This window comes from Adelges cooleyi, unplaced genomic scaffold (assembly GCF_023614345.1).
Source record: "Adelges cooleyi isolate 19-005CV unplaced genomic scaffold, UGA_ACOO_1.1 ACOO_flye_CR_arks_rails_tigmint_CR_PRNA_108, whole genome shotgun sequence".
Lineage (NCBI taxonomy): Eukaryota > Metazoa > Arthropoda > Insecta > Hemiptera > Adelgidae > Adelges > Adelges cooleyi.
The window spans coordinates 4120866-4139250 of NW_026095761.1; the positions used below are offsets into that span (position 1 = coordinate 4120866).

Below are 18385 nucleotides of genomic sequence, written 5' to 3' on the forward strand. Positions count from 1 at the left end.
TCTATTGCACACAGTCTCGTTTATGATTTAGTAATTTTGTTTATGAAAAGAGTCAAGTTCGTTCCCGAAAGTTAAACTTTTTGGACTAAACCCCTTTCATAAATAATCGATTCGAGTAAAGTTTGGGTGCTTATGATATCTTTCCAGTGAAATCAGATTTTCTACCCAAATAACATATAAATTCTATTCACAAAGACTAGATTTCAAATCAGCAAACTTATATTGTATATATTTGCATATTTATACGCTTTTGAGCATATATTTGCTTATAATGTTTATTTCTAGATTTAGTAGCATATTTGCAAGTTTAATTACATACTGCAAAGCCGTTTTAGCTAAGATAGGTAAATACGCAGTATATGAATTGGGAAATCAGTTTACTATGAAAATATGCTTATATATTCGCTAGGATTTTTCTCTAGTATTAGACAATATTTAGGTCGATACTACTGCTTTTTATAATCATTTTCGAAGGTATTTCTATGGGATTTATTGCGTTTCATCTTTTGATAAAAAGAAAAACGCGGAATTATCCAATTATTCGCTTTATAAAATATCATTTACATTTTTTTAATTTGCAATTTACTGTGTTTCTCTTTAGGATGGCAGCTTAACGCTAAACTGTACTTCAGACAATAATTACTTAGAAAATTCAATGTGATATACTTATCACATTCAATGTGGTTTATTTTGTGACCTTGAAAATTTTAAATGTTGAACATAAACAACTATTCAAAAAAAAAAATAAAGATAGGCACGTGCACGTTATAAAAATAGCAAAATAATATACACTGTGAAATAGATACCCGGATATGATCAAGAGGCTATAGATAAACAGCGAAAAAAATATCATAATCTCTTTTACCGAGGGTTACAGTTGGTGAAAATTGGACTTGTTAACGTGACTCTACTCTATACATGTACATACTTTCTCAAAAATCAGAAGGTAATACAACATTTTTTTTATTTTGGAAAACAGTACTGTCACTTATTCACATTAACTTACTGTGTGATTTTTTGTGTTGATATTTTTATTGTGTTTACATGGTGATAAATTTAACGCAAGGCATGTCTTAATTTTCGAAAATAATAGCATTATAGCAATATAGTGATTTTATCACTTTTTAGTTATGATAATCCCTGTAACGACTTCACACTGTTGGCTATTTTTTCCCCATATATATATTGTTTCCGATGATAATATTGTGATGAATGGAAAATCGATCGACGTGACGTCTGGTAATTATATTATTGTAGTAGTAGACAGTAGTACCACAGCCTGGTACCAGATATAGCCACCGACAGATGTATATTTAGAAATTGCGTGCGCGCCCTTCAAATCAAGGCCAAAAGGGGTCGGTCGACGATCGATGTATAAATACGGTTTTATAATAATAATATACAAAAAAAAAAATGCCTTATATTTTTTTGACGGTGATCAAGTGGTCGATCGACCCACGCCGAGTACACACAATCACCCTAATAGCGCCGGGAAGTTGATACACTATTGGGAAGCTACCAGGATTTCAAGCTTCCAGACTTCTGGCTGCTATTATGTACAGGGCACAGTAGCACACACCGTATCAATCATTCGCGACGGTTACACAGTTTGTGCCAGGACCTCAACGAATAAAATGTTATAAAATCATTTGGCGAAAAGGCCAACTGCAGTGTGACCAAAATGACGAAATCACATTTCTTCAGTGCCTACATATTACTTCTTAATTTGTTTCATCATTGCAACCTTTCGATACAAAACATAATGCGACATTTGAATTATTTACCTATTGATCTGTATGGTTAAACAAGGATTTTACTGTGTTGTGTAACTCACAAAAAAAGTACTTAAAGTGGTCACACTGTCGCTCGGCTTCTCGATTACTTCGTCATGGCATTGCCTATGACGTTACAGCCCTATATGTATTTTTACCCTATGGCCAAGACCTCTAAGCCTTCCGGTGACGACAACGACCGCGTATACGAGCCATTACGCGGATGCTAATCGATAAGTCCTACGGTGGCAGACGGGCAAAACGGAAGCGAATGACGCACAACTATTGCTGCCGTTAGCGGTGTGAACCTAAGTAGTATGGGGAGTACGAGGCGTTTGCCACAAATGGATGTTTAACGCGATCCCACGCAAATCCTACACACCCTCCCCTTCCACCTTGCCCCTCCCCGACGAGGCTGTTTTAGCTATAGTATGCACCGTATGAGTGTAGATTATATTGTTTAAGAGAAACGGATAAGCCTGTCTGAGTCTAGACCGTGGGCGTAAGGAGACTACTAGAAAATCGGTAACAACTGGTGGTAGCCACTGGTGTAGATAACAAATTGAACACCGACTAGTGACTCCATAACAGACGAAGCCGGAATTATACAACTTGACCCTTGACTGTCGGTTATGTACGTTGTACACTAGAACTTCTGCCAAAGGGTACGAGTACCCCTCTCGAGAAACAACGAAAACCCCAGTCGGACTTGAACACGATTAAACAGTTAAGTCGTTCTAGGGTCATTCACTTTTACAGAGTCACGTAAAACGTCCACTACGAATGCTACCCGACTCATTAAATACTTAGCCGGTTTTTTATCCTCAAATAATGACCCATCGTTGGCTATTTGCGTTTTAGCAACAACAGTAAAATTAATCATCTTTCAGGGCGGCGCCTCCGCCTTCGGGAAATAACCTGGAAAACTTTATCTCGAACTATCAAGGGATTCGGTGTTGTTAAGTTTTAATAGTGTAGGCGTTACAAGTGCGGAGGTAGATTCAAACAAAAGTCGTCTACGGAAGCACAATCTGTTTGCTTCGAACAACGATCGAAATCAAAATAATATAGCCAGGATCGAAGTGTTTGCAATTATTTTCAAGGTCCGTTTTCAACTTGCTTAGCACTTTCTAAATTTTACCCACATTAGTTGACATAAAGGTTAAATCGTGACGAAGCAAAATCTATTATTTGGGAAACTTTTCGATCTGAGTATCGATGCTCAATCTGGAATTCTAACCTGCCACGGAACCCTATCATGAGATCATAACTTGTACACTGTACAGCTTTCAAACCATCAGCTTTCGTTGCAATACTACGGGCAAGTGTCACTACATTTTAGTATTCCTCTAAGTTTCAAGTCAGAAGTGATTTGGAAATAATAACGACAAAAAATGTGATTTAACAAATTTAAAATAACATTCATATTTGAAGAGAGATGTTTATAAAATGACACAGACATGGCAATAGCCATTCAATAAACAAAATGGTAAATATGCATTCCTTTGAAAAAAATAACGCCATTTCAGGAATGCATGATTTCCAAAGACTTTAGGAAAATCATAACTCTTCGTTGGTTGTTCCAAATTGACATTGTAAAGCGAATTTCTACAATTCTAAAAAAAGCGTTAGGGAATTGATCAAAAATGCGCCAGCTTCAGACTCGACCGAAGGAATTTGTTGTGACAAAATTTGGTGTGTGCACCAATTAACGTTATTTTGAGCAATTTTTCAAGTGGACAAAAGCCGCACGAGTACACGGGTGATTACGATCCTGTCTTATTTGTTAGATTTCATGAAATGTGCGCACTACGACGCATAGCAAATACTCGGGTCGTAAGTCTGACATTAAGGTATCATAATTATTATTTGGTTAGCACCGTCTCTCGAGTGTTTGTCGGCCATAATCACCCGGGTATAAGCTTGTGTGTGCACGTCATACGTGACAGTCGGTATCGTTTTTTTTTTATGAATGTTGTTTGATTAAGGAGACACGCAAACACACAAGCCGTCGATCACTTGGGCAAACATCGAGAAGGTACTCGTTTTTGGCGTGTGCGGCAAACTTCGAATGGAATTTCAAAGTGGACCCTACTATATAATTGGATCTTGGGTCTAGAAAAAATCACAACGCACCAAACAAACTATTACCATTTTTTTTTCCGGACGCTAACGACGACCGCCGATAAAATAGGAGGCCATGGGGCGGGAGAGGAGACCCCCTTTGTTAAGTACGTAAATTGTACGCATTATATATATTTATTTTTAATATGTACTTTTCTGACCATGTATGTAAACTCTAACTCTGTGGATTTTGTTTTCTAGCCTCTCACCCTGTTTTTTTTCCCCATTCCTAGATCCACCCCTGAAGACGGCGATCGGTTAGCCGAAACGCCTTACGAAGGCGAAAGTTTGACAGCGCAGACAGTTAAAACGAAAACTTTTAACAATACCCAATGGCGTGCTACTTGCGTTGTATATAATATCATATTGTTAGACAGGGAAGCCCCGTTAAACGTCTTGACACGATTACGTACCCCTACGGAATACATTGTAATAATATCCCATTATCCCCGGGACACAACGGTTTGAGAATGTGCAATAATAATCAAAATATATGTGAACACTGTATATGTATATACACTGATTGAGTTGAGTATTTCGGTAACTACGTCGCATTTGACGGCATTTTACACCGTGTCGAATAGAATTGCGTCAGAGCACATGCCATCAATCGATAGACATAAATAACAACAATAACAAAATACCGACCGAGACGAAAATATTACAACGTAAGCCACAACTCGTGTTATCAGTTTTACAATATGGCCGCCGCCGCGCAATTGGAAAAACCCGACGGCGGCCATTTTGCCGTTATCACTGCGTTCGCGCGTATTCTTCTTGTAAATTATATGTATGTTATAGGTCAGGTACACTGTACAATTAATACGTTCGACGTAAGGTCGACCGAGTTAATGATTTCATTTTTTTAACAATACAATACGACTCGTTATAGATTTACTAATTGAACGTTCGGTTTAATTATTATTAGTCAGTATCAATCAACTGATTAGGTACCTATAGCGAAATCGAATGATTAGTCTATAACGTTTAAAGAAAACATTGTTAAATTTATCGATTATTGTCGGTGCGACTTTTCAAAATATAATAATATTACTGTGTTAAATTTTAGAAAACCCGCCATTTTTTCATAACTACATTTACGTTAGTTAACAACTTACAAATAAGAGGAATAAAATATGTAAAAGAAGTTAGGGTTTTTGTTTGCTTGCAAAATTAAAGTCCTTATTGTTTATTGTTAACATTAAATATTAAAATTATTTCTATACAATTTAATGTCGAAAACATTAGTTTTAAAAAAATATAACAAACCCACTGTGCGGATTACGATAAGAATTTATTTAAAATTTTACTTAGCACGGGCTAAGTCTTGTAACATGTGTACTTAGAAAACGTCACTTAAATGCATTCCGACAGTAACGCAATGTTTTCTTTTAAACTCAACGCAACAAGCATTCCATTAAATAACAATTTACTATTGAAAATAATAATATGAATATTGACACTTTTTTTTTCGTTTAACTCTATCTACCAACGACCAGTAAAAAAAGGAAAAATAGGTCGATCCCATAGCTTAACCTTTGACACGGCTTTGTCCACGTCCGCTCGGTCGTCTGCACAGTTTATATGGATTATTTTTTTTTCTGTATACATAATATATGTATACTAATACTATAATTACAAGGGTTAATCACAGTTAAATAATCATCAATGTTTTTTTAACTCTGTGGCCGCATCGAAGACCTTCGGTGCACGACATCGAGATTAAGCCACGGTGCGTTTTATCTACTACTTTTTTTTTTTTTATATAATAAATCTTTATATTTTTTTTGCGCCTTTTCTACAGTAATAACTTCTACTACGCATCATTTTCATCATACTATCATCAATCGAAATAATCACAACATCAACAATTACACGACTATTGCGCTGTATGATATTTTTTGTTTACTTATATTATGTTTATATTGTAATTGTTTATATAATACTACTATATTATATAACACACATTGCACCCAAGTATTATATTATGCTGTAGTAAATTAGCTTTATTCTAAACAAATGTTTAAAACAACAGTGTTGATCGTTCAATCGATTAACACTCACAAATGTAAACTCATCAACAAAAATGATGTCAATGAAAAACGTTGTCAAAGTCTAACGAGTGAAAATTCAAATAATTGTCTATGAACAAACCCACAAACAGTGTGTACAATGGAAATGTTTCCAAAATCAATTTGCTACGCTAAATTTGGTAACTGGATTTGGACTTAACAATGCGAAATTAAGGATGAGCTCAAATCATTAGCCTAATCATCAGTTATTAGTCGGCCAACTGCACAATAAAAACAGGTAAAATGTGTAACATTATTATTGCAATCATACTATTATCTAATAATGTTGTTACCTATTATTATTTAGGTACTAATCACACGATAACAGGCCTTGTACCGGTTCGACCTGATAATAATTAGCTATTTTGCAACGGTCGGAATTCAACACAATAGTAGTATAATAATATTAATTATACTACAATAAACCTATAAAACAAAACGACTTCAATAAAATTTTGTAAAAAAAAAACCAATAATAATAATAATTAACACTAATCGATCACGTGGGTGATATTTTCTATGTATACATATACATTTAGCTCTGTATATAATATTATACATAATATATGTAGGTACAATAGCCATCGGATACGACGGTAAAGAAAATAATATACGATATTAATTTCTAAAGCCAAAATGGCAAACATTAGGTAATTATGCAATAATTATTACCGTCTTTGCGAAATTTTCGAAATGACTATGTTGAGTATACACGAAATCCGAGTGGTCTGTTCGGGCAAAAACATATTTTCTAATTATGTATGTTATTATGTCTGGCGCTGATGGTCTTAGCCCACAGGGCTTGCCAGACAATTTTTTTCTCAGTCATCGCTTTTAACAAACGCAGACTCTGAACACCAATTATTACTATTATAATAATATTAATACAAATACCTTAATCGTTCTTATCTCTCTGGTCGGGTTCTTTGTAAAAGAGAACACGGCATAGGTACGCGGAGAACATATTATTAATGATAATACAATTATTATTCACAACCGTTCGGGAAGGACGCCAAAGGTTTTTTTATTCATTACAGCTATAAACCGAGAAAAACAACAATAACTAGTGTTGATATTTTGCTAGGAAAAAAATTCTCGACCTCGGCCCAGTTATAATATTATGCGATTTATACATTTTTTCCCCCTATAGAAAGTGCACTTCCTTGAGCACATCAAACAGCAAGCGACTGAAACGCGGATGTGTATCGCGTGTCCAAGTCATCATCGGATTTATTGTGTTCAAATAGAAATCTGCACGAAACCGCAATTATTTGTCATGGTTATTGGAAAACTAATTTACCTAAATGCTTTATTTTTTTTTTTTTGCGAGCATGTGTTTTGCTTGTTTGTTAGGCCTTTTTTTCAAATAGATATGTTATTGGGCTGGATACAAGAAATGTCATGACACCTTTGTCGCGTTACACTTTCATTTTCATGCGATAAGAAATAAATGATAAGAGAGAATTGATAAGAGATAACATATTATACATGATTCAAGTTTTTACCGCGGAGCAAAAAAAAAAACTAAGTTCTTTTTTTTAGAAATGTTGTACTTAGGTTACTTATTTTTTAACGCACACAATACAACACCTCGTACACCCGTGCGAGTTGGGAAAACGTTTGACATCAGCTCGTGTTATTTTGATTGTACGCACATTTATTATATTATATTATTATATTTTTTTGGCACTGGTGTCGCCGAAATTTGTCTCGGGCACCAACATTATTTACAAGGCGGCTTTGAACTAACAGATTTATCAAACTAGAATATCGTTTAACCTTTTAACCCACTTTTTCGGCACACGACCGTCGTTTATCCCTTTTAATGTCATATTATTGTACATCAATACCAACAGTTATTTTTATTAGAAAAAATCTGTTAACAGGGGCTTGTGTTAATTAAAATTTAAAAACAAAACCATCTTCAACACGTTGGCTGTCTTCGATGGTTAAAATTGTATTGTTAACATCAAATTCATGTATTGGATGATAAGTACAACACAGCAAGTATAATAGTATATTCGACAACTACCAAAGATAAAGTTATTCAAATCTTATTTAATTACAGTAAATGAACAATGCAAAACCGAGACATGTACTATTTTCTTTATGAAAACAATTGAAGCAACAGCAGCTATTCGAGATTGAATATAACATTATTGTCAGCATACCCAAATAATTGCACCTTTGATTGTTTACCGTTGAAATTTGCCAAATTGCATTTAATGTGGTTTATCAGAGAGTCGTAACAGCAATTGCGTTTTGACTGTCGTTTTTGGGACGAGACGTTAATAATTTTGTCGAATATTCGAACAATCTGTCGCTCTCGATGGCGACAGATTATGAGGTCAAAGAACAAATACCTACCTACCACTATTATTAATATATTTTAATTTATGGATATCGAAATTAAACTGTAATCCCATTGAACCGGAATCGATTAAACGCAGTGTGGGCACAATGTTAACACACAACTATGATAATAATATGATGTGCACAGCGCGCGCACACGCTCCAAACAACGATTACTGTGTTGGCCCACCCAAAAGCGGAATTGGATTAGGTACACACGTCTAGGACAGCTGCTGCTGCTGCTGTTTTGTTCGCCGTTCACCTATATGTAATATTGTGAGAAAACATTTGCACGTTTTGTTAGCAGTAAAACAACAACGTTGCCGGTGTTTAACTTGAACACGGTTCCGTCACGTGTCTCAAAACGCGCACAAGTCTCCATTCATCATCGACCACGACCAACGGCTACACCTCTAATCCTACTAGGCAATTTCGCAGGTACATAATAATCGCATAAATATAGCGAATTTACCTAAACCGACGGTTTTTGGCAACGAAATTGAATTTAACAATAACAACATACCGACCGTTGCATAATGATACATTATAAATGTTTTAGCGAACCTACAAAAACCGGCTATGACAGCATCCGCAGCCACCTCCGATTCTGTCTCTCTCTCACTTAATAAACAACAACAGCGAGTAATAACGTTGGGCGGTGGTCATTTTCAATTTAAACATCAGCCAGGACGCGGATTCTCCGCAAGAGCGATGGTAAACCGCAAACGCCTAAGCGTGACAGGTGCTTTAACCGTTTTATAATTAGCAAGTTGGCATGTCCAAAACGGACGATTAAAACTTATTATTTTGACCAAAAAATAACTCTTACAAACTATGTTTTTTTTTTTTATAAACTATTTTTAATAAAGCGAACATGAGTGGTTTGCTCGAATGGGAACCCTGAAAATTAATGGGCATAACTGTTTTGCATCAAAACACCATACACAACTACACATGGCCTAGCTGCCATCACAATGCTTCTCCACGTCTCTCTCTTACTTCATATCCAATTAAGCTTCTTCCTGGACCTTAACAAGTTCCTTCAGCTATCAAGCCATCATGCATAACCTAGCAACTCAACTTTTTTACTTCTAATGTACGAGAGAATGATATTTTGCCATCCATAAAGTCTCTGCATTTCGGTGTTGTGTCTTCTTTCGTACCATTTCGTTTCCAGCATATAATAAATGAGGCCATAAATTTTCATCAATATTTTACTTTCAAATATGATTACACTATGATAGGTTCCTTTAGCAGTTGCCAAGTTCCACAACAATATGTTAGAATTTTTTTTTTTAACTACCGAAGAATAAACAGAAGGGACTCTTAGAATTTATCAAAAACGTTTAGACATATTGAGAAATAGACAGTGATGCCGGAACGCAGATATTTATTTTTTAATTTTCTGTGATTCATGGCTACACTGTTCAATTATTAAAAATGTCCTACGCCGACAACAATGGCATCGCCATTTCCGCGTTTTTGAGTGAACAGTGTAGCCGGAATAAACGAAAAATGAGGATTTCCCTACACCTACCAGCCCTGTCCATTTCTCAAGATGTAGGGACATGATTTTATCTCTTCCCACAAGAGTTCATGTAAAAATTATATAGTTTCTCTGCTGTTTGTGCTGTGATACTGATATGATCACGTTTTTTTGCGTTTGCTTCGGTTACCCCGTGAGTGAACAAATTCACCAGTGCCCGTCGTACAATGATGTGGTGCGTACGACTGCCGTCAAGATGCCAGATGCTAAATTTATAACGGGTCTGTAGGTGTACAGTGTGCTGCATGGTGACAGCGGGCAGGGAGTCGCGGGGTCGGAGAGATGGAAGGCAACCGCGCGCACGACTCTGTATAGTTTGACATTCAAGTATATCACTCGGATGTTGTTGTGTGTATAATTTTATTTTTAAAAAGTTTGTCCCGACCTTACCGGGTTGAGAGGCGCTAGGACCTGACGCCGATGCCAATATTATGCGATGCCGGTTTGTAAAACGCTAACGAAAAGCAATTTTCTATTTAGGATACAGTGGATTTTGTGTTGTTTTAAAATAAAATATTACACACAACGAGATCGGTCTACCCACTCCCGGCCCTTTTGACAAGTGTCTTCCCGCAATGTAGCCGCAAAAAAAGAAATTGCCCTTCGAACAACCGGCTGTTTCCAAAGCGGAGAATAAAACACAAAATTCTCGCTTCTGGCCGGTTAAGGAACAAGCACCGTCGAATCGTCTAAGCTGGCCAACAAAGGTTATCTAAGTATATCAATAGTTACAGAAGTCAGTTTACAGAAACTCGTCCAATTTATCATTAAATGTTTGCAATTCATCAACGGCTGTGTGTGATTAAAAATAATAATTGTCCTAAACGGACGACTCAAATTTGACAAATATCACCCTCATTTTAAAGCCATGAAAAATCGTTACCGCACATCATTTACAAGCGCCCAACGTTGTCGATTCCGTAAATTGTTTTTGTACATCTTAATTTTTAAGTAAAACATATATCTTTGCGCCTTGCGATTGTAATAATGCGATTTCTTGGAAATCCGTTTCATTGTATAACGCGAAAAATAATGGAATTGTGGACCTTGCAATGTTCACAGGAACGATTAGGCTAAACCTTTGTGACCTATTCTATGGAATTCAGGTCACACAGGTTTACCTCAGTCGGCCTTCCGCATTTGTGTGGTGTATCTTATTGGCAATATTTCTTATACACCAAATTATATATCCTAAACCGGTGACTACACACAGTCGAAACTACTGTTGTATAATATTGTTCTGGATAAATCCTTAAAGCCCCCGGTTTGTATTTTATGGATCGCCCGAGGGATTATGGCGTAACGGCCGGGCGAATAGAATCAATCACTCCGAGCGGGGAAGCACAAAAACGCCTTGTCTACACGGTTAAGCCGAATGTAAAAACAGGATAAGTATTATAAAGTGAGTTTTACAGAAGACCGGAAACCGAATTTTGCAATCGTAATGGAAAAAAAAAACAATTTATTATGTCCTTAAAAGGCGAATCACATGAGCGGATACCGTCAAGTTTTAAACAAATCAATAATATAATAATATTACAGTTTACATACCGATCGGTACCAGTATTTATTATAATTACAGTAAGTTGTAAATAGTACACTTTACATCGACAAGTACAATTAGTGAAACCAATCAAATTACAATTATTTTAAGCTGGTAAATTGTATGCTTGTTAAAGTAAGTGTTATTAATTGAATTCCAAGTTGAATTAAATTGACAGTTAACTTAGTTAAATTATAGCCTAGTGAATCAATTCGTTATTTAAAAAAAAAAATTATATTTTCAACCCTTAAATTTGTCGTTGTTTTAAAACTATAGTTACAATATTTGAAACTATATTATATAGTATACATTTTTCTTTTGATAGAAAAATGAATTAGTTTAAGCCAGATTCTAAGAAATCGAGGTTATAAGTTAAAAGTAACTCGAACATATTTTAATCTGTATCTAATTTTTAACTGAAGACTACAACAAGTGCACGCCTTTTTAAATTACACTGTTGGCGAGCAAATTCTAATCAATTTCACCAAATTGGCGACAAAAAAAAAATACTAAACGAGTAATAATAAATTGAAATTATTATAAAAAATATGCGCTAGTTTTATTATACTATTTGTACAGATGCGAATATTGTTAACGGTCGCACGAAGAACATATTGGCTTTTCGATAGAGGTCGTGTTTTTTTTTTTTTAAGTACAGAGAAAAGCTTTGATAATATTTTGTTGAAAACGTTGGCGGTCTTTAATGCACAACACATACCTACATAATATGTTAAACGTCAAGAATACCACCGTAGGCAACACTGGCATTATCTGTGTATTGTTTCTATTATTGAAATGTTGTAAAAAAAAAAAAAAAAAGTGCATTCAAGACTAAAAACGAAGAATGCAGCTATGCTCGGTAGAAACGTACCTAGGTACGTAATATATAGGTAAGTATATTACTATTATAACAACAACAATAACAATTATTATTATTGTGATGCGGTTGCCCTATGGGTAACCCGGCACAAGCTTGTTACGGAAAGCTTAATCAACGATAATATTATTATTATATTTATGTTAAGCACACTTTTCATTTTTTTTTCTCACATGATGTCATGCCAACAAATAATATAAGAAGCACACATGCAAAAAAAAAAAAAAAACGTTACAGAAGGTGTAATAATATATATTATTATAACCGTCTTCGAGCGTGTACGGCTCGGGTCGGACGACAAAAGTTTGACAATTTTTTTTATCGTACGGATTAGTAAAAACGGAAAACAACCAAAACAAAAAAAAAACCATATAGTGTAATATTATATTATATTATTATATATATAGGTATATATATATATGTATAACGAGTGTAGATTTCCAAAGCATACATACGCACACCTGCAGGTTTCTGTCGTCATTGTCGAATGTCTGTAGAATTATATCTTCGGCCGAGACAGGTATACCCACCCCGACCTGAAAACGGGCAAGCGTGTCAAGAAAAAAAAAAAAAGCCGTACCACCAAAAGTATATATATATATATATATTATGATCTTAATAATATAAAACTTTAGATAGTAATTATTTTTTTATACATTTAGTTTTCAACGATAATGTCCCCCGAGAACCATACTTTATTAATAGGACCGCGGCGCACGTTTTTCTACGGTTTGTGTCGTATTTTAGTTATTGTTATATTATAGAATAATAATTATATACATATAGATTTATATATATATTTATTATTATCATCGAGATCATCGTCATCTGGACAGCACGTGAGATTCGGTCGGCTAGAGAGAGATACGGTGACACCCGCCGCGTTCGCAGTGTCTACACGTATAGAGTGTGTCTCAGCATCTCGGCTGTTCCTTAAGTAGACCGCCTTTCGTTAGGTTAGGTTAGTCCCTTTGTGAAGACAACCGGCAACAGCTTCGGTTGCCTAGTTGCTCAGTCTCCTTAGTATCCAGGCTAGATTAATTAACAGCTGTTTCTTTAGAGTATCCCCGTGTGAGTGGAGGGCCTAAGAGGACGTCTGATCTGAGATTATTTTCAACGGTTACACAAACATGTTTACACAAAACAGAATACACAGTTACCTTTTCCAGTGATTTTAGAGACAAAAAAAAAAGTAATTACAATAAAGTCTTATTGTCTCTTCCGACGGAGGACAATTATTCGATTTTCGAGGTAATCAATTTTCAAAATGTCAAATCACAAATAAAGTTACAACGATTTTAAAAAGTTAGCAAAATCAAAATAACATGTATTTTTGCTCTTGACCTATGCGCGTTGTAGATAACACAAAACGGCTTTTGAGGTTTCTTCGGAGATGAGTTGTCTTCTATCTTTTTTATCACAGGCATTTCATTTCAAAAATAATTTTGAAAAAAACCTTTTCCTGTTTTGCGCAAACACGTTTGGACGATACAAATTTGTTTCAATCGCCGTCGAGGATGCAAAAACCAGTCCTAATTATATTAATAATTAACGTGATTATACGTGATGGGTTAACGTTTAAATTGAGATTTGAACTCTCGTCAATAACTATTCTTGGAAACACATCGAAAAAGATTAAAAAGCCAGTGGTCAATTAACTCTATCAAAGTTCTCCACTGGGGGGAGGCCTCTTCACTCTGTCAATCTGCCCTTTGTAATAATATATTACACGCTTATTGTTCTACAAATTGTAACGGAATGCATGAATAAAAATTAAGGTTTCGCGAATATTCACCCATACCCAAACTGCTTAACAAATGGGGGGGTTTCGACGTCCTCTTAAGAAACATAGGATCCTGGTACCCGTCAAAATCGTGACACGCGAAACGCCACGGGAATTTCAGAATGACCCCCGGCCGTAAGACACGTGTCCACGTGAAAGTCGCCGTTTCCATGTGACCCCCGTGGGGACGGGGAATCGTCGGGTCGGTGGGGAGGGTTCGTCTGAAGAAAATTTTTGGTGGTGGCCAAAGACTGCTCCGTGCACTTACCGTCGACTTGAGCGGCACTCCGGCGGCGTCTCCGGCGGCGGCGAAATGACGCGACATAGCGGTGTGTCGGCCTGGGGCTGCTGCCTTGTCCGTGCTGTGCTGCAGTGCAGTGACCGTGGCTGCTGGCGTGTTTGGGTGCCGTGGCTACGGGTCGTGTCCAGGGTCCGGGTGCGTCGGGTTCGAAATTATATTACCAATACTTATTGTGTAGAGTGAAAAAACAAAAAAAAAAAAACGTTCCCTGACTTTTTTTAGCGACAAACGTTTTTCCTTCCACCGTGGTCACGCGGGGGAGGCGCCGAGTACGACGTCGTTGTATTTATTTTTTATTTGTATACAATAAGAAAATAATAATTTTGTGTACGAATATATTTTAAATAATAAACGGTTAACGACGGCGGTGGCTGGTGACTTTATATTTTGCAGTGAGCGCGTTTGCGGGCGGCATGCACGGCGCTGGCGAGATGTGTGACAGCCGACTGAGAGAGGGACGTGGTGCGTCGTGCAGAACGGTCCGCTGTGAACTGCCGCCGCCGCGATTTCGCCGCGTCCGCGCGTTCGGCCGCAGACCCGGCCACCGCCACCGCTACCGCCACCGCCACCACACCGGCCGAGCGCGCGGTGGTCCACCGCGGCCGGCCACGCCTCGTTTCTGCGTCGCGTCGGAGGGGCTGTGCTGAAAAAAAAAAAATTTCAATCAAAAATTCAATCAAAAAAAGGAAAATTAAAAAATCACGGTCCCAAAGGCAGAGTTGTATAGAAGAAATTCTTATTCAAATAAAACACGTTATTCGAATGAAACATTCTATTTCAGTCTTCCTACGTTTACTGGTTTTATATATTTTCCAAATGTAAAATATATTAAATTTATACGAAATAATATTTTCAAATATAATTAGAATTTTTTTTTTATTCGAATTATAAAATTTTTAAATTATTGGAATAATTATTTTTGAAATTATTCGAATAAATTTTCTCTAAGTAATGAGTTATCTAGATGATTATTTAAAAACCATTTTATTCGAAAGATTTTTTTTGAATTTATTCTAATAATCACCACCAAATTTTTAACACTATTGTAAAAATAAAATGTTTTATGCTATTTTTATTTCATATTATATATAACAGGATAAGAGCTTTGCAAATTGTTATTCCAATAAAACATTGTCTTCCAATATACCAATAGCATATTATAATTATTTAAATAAAGCACTTACAAAATATTTAAAAAATATGTTTTAAAATATGTTTGAATAATTTTTTATTCTGATAATTAAATTTTAAATTATTCGAACAGTTGAATTTGAAATTATTCGAATAAAATATTATACAAATAATTATATTTGAAATTATTTGAATAACTTTTACTTGAATAATGTGTTATCTAGATGATTGTTTAGAAAATGTTTTATTTGGATAATACACCACTCTGCCCACAGGACACAGTGATGTGTATTTAGGTTTTTTTAAAGGATTAATTTCACTGGAATCGAGGTACTCGAGGATTAAAAAATAAAACCAGCTAAGTTAAAATATAATACGACTAATAAATTTACAGAATGATAGTATATGTACTATATGTTTATAAATATATATAAGAGCATAATGGTGTTCGGCAGGAAAAAAATCCGGATACAAAAATTATTTTGTTTAAACAATTTGCGTGCAAACAAAATCCCACCTTTTTTTACAAGGTCATCCAAATTGTATGTTACAGTAATTGTTTTTGCGAAAAAAGATATCAACTATAATAATTTTTGTATGGTCTAACATTTTTTTGTCATCAAGTTAAAAATATTATTTCAAATGTTAGAACTAAATTTAGTTTTTAGATAACTTAGCTCACCTAAATATAATTAAAAGTAACTTTACTTAAACTTATTATGCGTTAATGGCAACCTTTTTACACATTGTTTTTGTTTGTTTATGGTGATGTAATTAAAAATTGAAATTCATTGTGTAGAACAGGAACGACTTAGCCTTCCTATCTACAAATAAAAAAATAATTGAAATCGGAATCTTTCTTGCCATACAATTTGGATTTCTTCTATTTTGCCATTTAAATTCTGGCCAGTTATGCAAAAATGTTTACTACATACACAATATATTGTATTAAATATTATTCCATTACAATTTGTATTGATTTATGCAATGGCGAATACTCGACATTGTCTGCCTTTAAATGTTGACAAATGTAAATCATTACTTTTAATCGGTTTCTACAATAGTTTATCTATAGCAGTTATAGAATTTGGGATAATATCTACTTAGGCCTAGTAATTCAATTAGACTGAGAAGGCCGGAGGGAAATGTACCACAAACATTTGTCATGATTGTTTAATTTTGGGTCTTTAATTGGTAAATTCCCTTTTCAAATTTAATCACCACCGGTTAAGGGTTGGACAGCCGTTAGTCACTTCACCTTACCTAGTCCGAATTTGTTTATTTAAAGGCAATTACAATTGGAATAAGCATCGTCTCTTTTCCTCTGCTACGAATATGGCTCACATTACACACATTGATCTAACTTCGTCCTTTCTGAAATACCTTCTTAATTTTCTCCTTCATTTTCTCACAGAAGTAATGACATACTTCACTCTTCTCGATTTCCTCGATTTTATAAATTTAATGTTCATCCCAGACGACACTGGCATATTCCAGAATGGAACGAACAAGGGGCACAGTAAACAGAGTTAAATGAAGATAAGAATGTCGAACATCTGTGAAGTGAATTGTCACCATTTGTGTACCGCAAAAGGTTTGCAACACGTGTCTTCGCTGGGTTATGTACAAAGTAACTACCTAGTAGACTTGACAGGTAAATTATATGCACGTTAAGTGTAACTAACCGAGACCGGATCAGGGAAATGATACTTGCAGAGCGGAAGAAGCCTAAGGATTCACCTCACGTGACCAACCGAGCAAGGATTGATTTTATGCGCAATGACATATTTGTATCTTTAAGCAACTGATAACACAAGATTAACAAGCGGTTAGGATGGCACTTTTCGAATACTGGAGAAAGATGGAAAATTGGGATATTCCTTTTGGGCGAAGAGGTGTAGCACCTTCTGTTAACTCTAGTGCTGCGTTAAGTTGTTGACAAAATAGTACAAATATTCTGATAATCCAATATTTATATCATTAACGATGTACAATACATAATGTTATTATTATATTATGGTCGGTGATCACTATAGTGTTATTGTTCTACCGCATAATCTTATCGAAGCTCGTGACGGGTCAGAAATCAAAACGGATTTCCATATGCACTTGTATGAGATAGTTTATGAACCCGACCCATGTGTGTTAACAAACACTGAACGATAACAAAATTTACACACCTATTAGCGCACAATAAGTTACCGGTTCCGGTAACCTTGAGTAGAGAGTAAAGTATAGACAGCATAAAGTATTTTAACTTCCACGTTCATAATACGATTTTGGCGCGCTCGGTATGTGTGTCTCGCCATTGATTTAAAAATCAATGCTTTTGCATACACCGCCAATCTATCCTTAGAAAAATATTATTTACTTGAACAAATGAACTACTTGTGTTGGTTTCACTAATGGTATTGTGTTTTTTAAAACATTCCTTACGGCCTCCTGTGCTATCCTGAACCTTCTAGCGCACAACACATCTGCTGTTGCCTTTCTCTACCTCGTTCGACCACACTCGATTCACACATCTTTCGACTTCTCCTTTATTTTGTCGAATGGTTGGTCCCACAAAATACTTGTCTTGCTCAGGAAGCATATCAAGACCTACTTAAACCTACTTATTCCGCAAGCCGTTAGTGTCCAACGCGTTTTCCCGTTGTCCTAACTTGACTTTTAACACTGCAACTTGACCTAACCTAAATAATTATATCACAGTCTTACGTGGGCAATTTTCACCTCCCATCCCACCCTCCCGTTACGGCTCTAACCGTATCCCGTCTCTTACATTCTATCCGGAAGGGTGTGTGAATTATGTAAAACATGTACATATAGAAACGTAGGATTCTATTGTTAGACTAAGTCAAACGCACTCGGTTCTCGTGTCAAA

At 35.7% G+C, this 18385-nt stretch overlaps 1 protein-coding gene across 4 annotated transcripts in view; it reads right to left on the minus strand.

Annotated features, from left to right (window-relative positions):
• Window positions 1-14857, minus strand: part of LOC126847465 (proton-coupled amino acid transporter-like protein CG1139) — a 38352-nt gene extending 23495 nt beyond the window's left edge. The window contains exons 1-2 of one of the 4 annotated variants that reach the window (XM_050587710.1): window positions 14338-14857; window positions 12748-12822 (exon numbers count right to left, since the gene is read on the minus strand). In XM_050587710.1, coding sequence (XP_050443667.1) covers window positions 12748-12822; window positions 14338-14394 — 132 coding nt within the window. In that variant the 5' untranslated portion in view covers window positions 14395-14857. Of the gene's footprint in view, window positions 1-12741; window positions 12823-14337 lie in introns of those variants that run through there. The other 3 variants (XM_050587709.1, XM_050587711.1, XM_050587713.1) reach the window with 3 other exon arrangements.
• Window positions 14858-18385: the final 3528 nt, after the last annotated feature.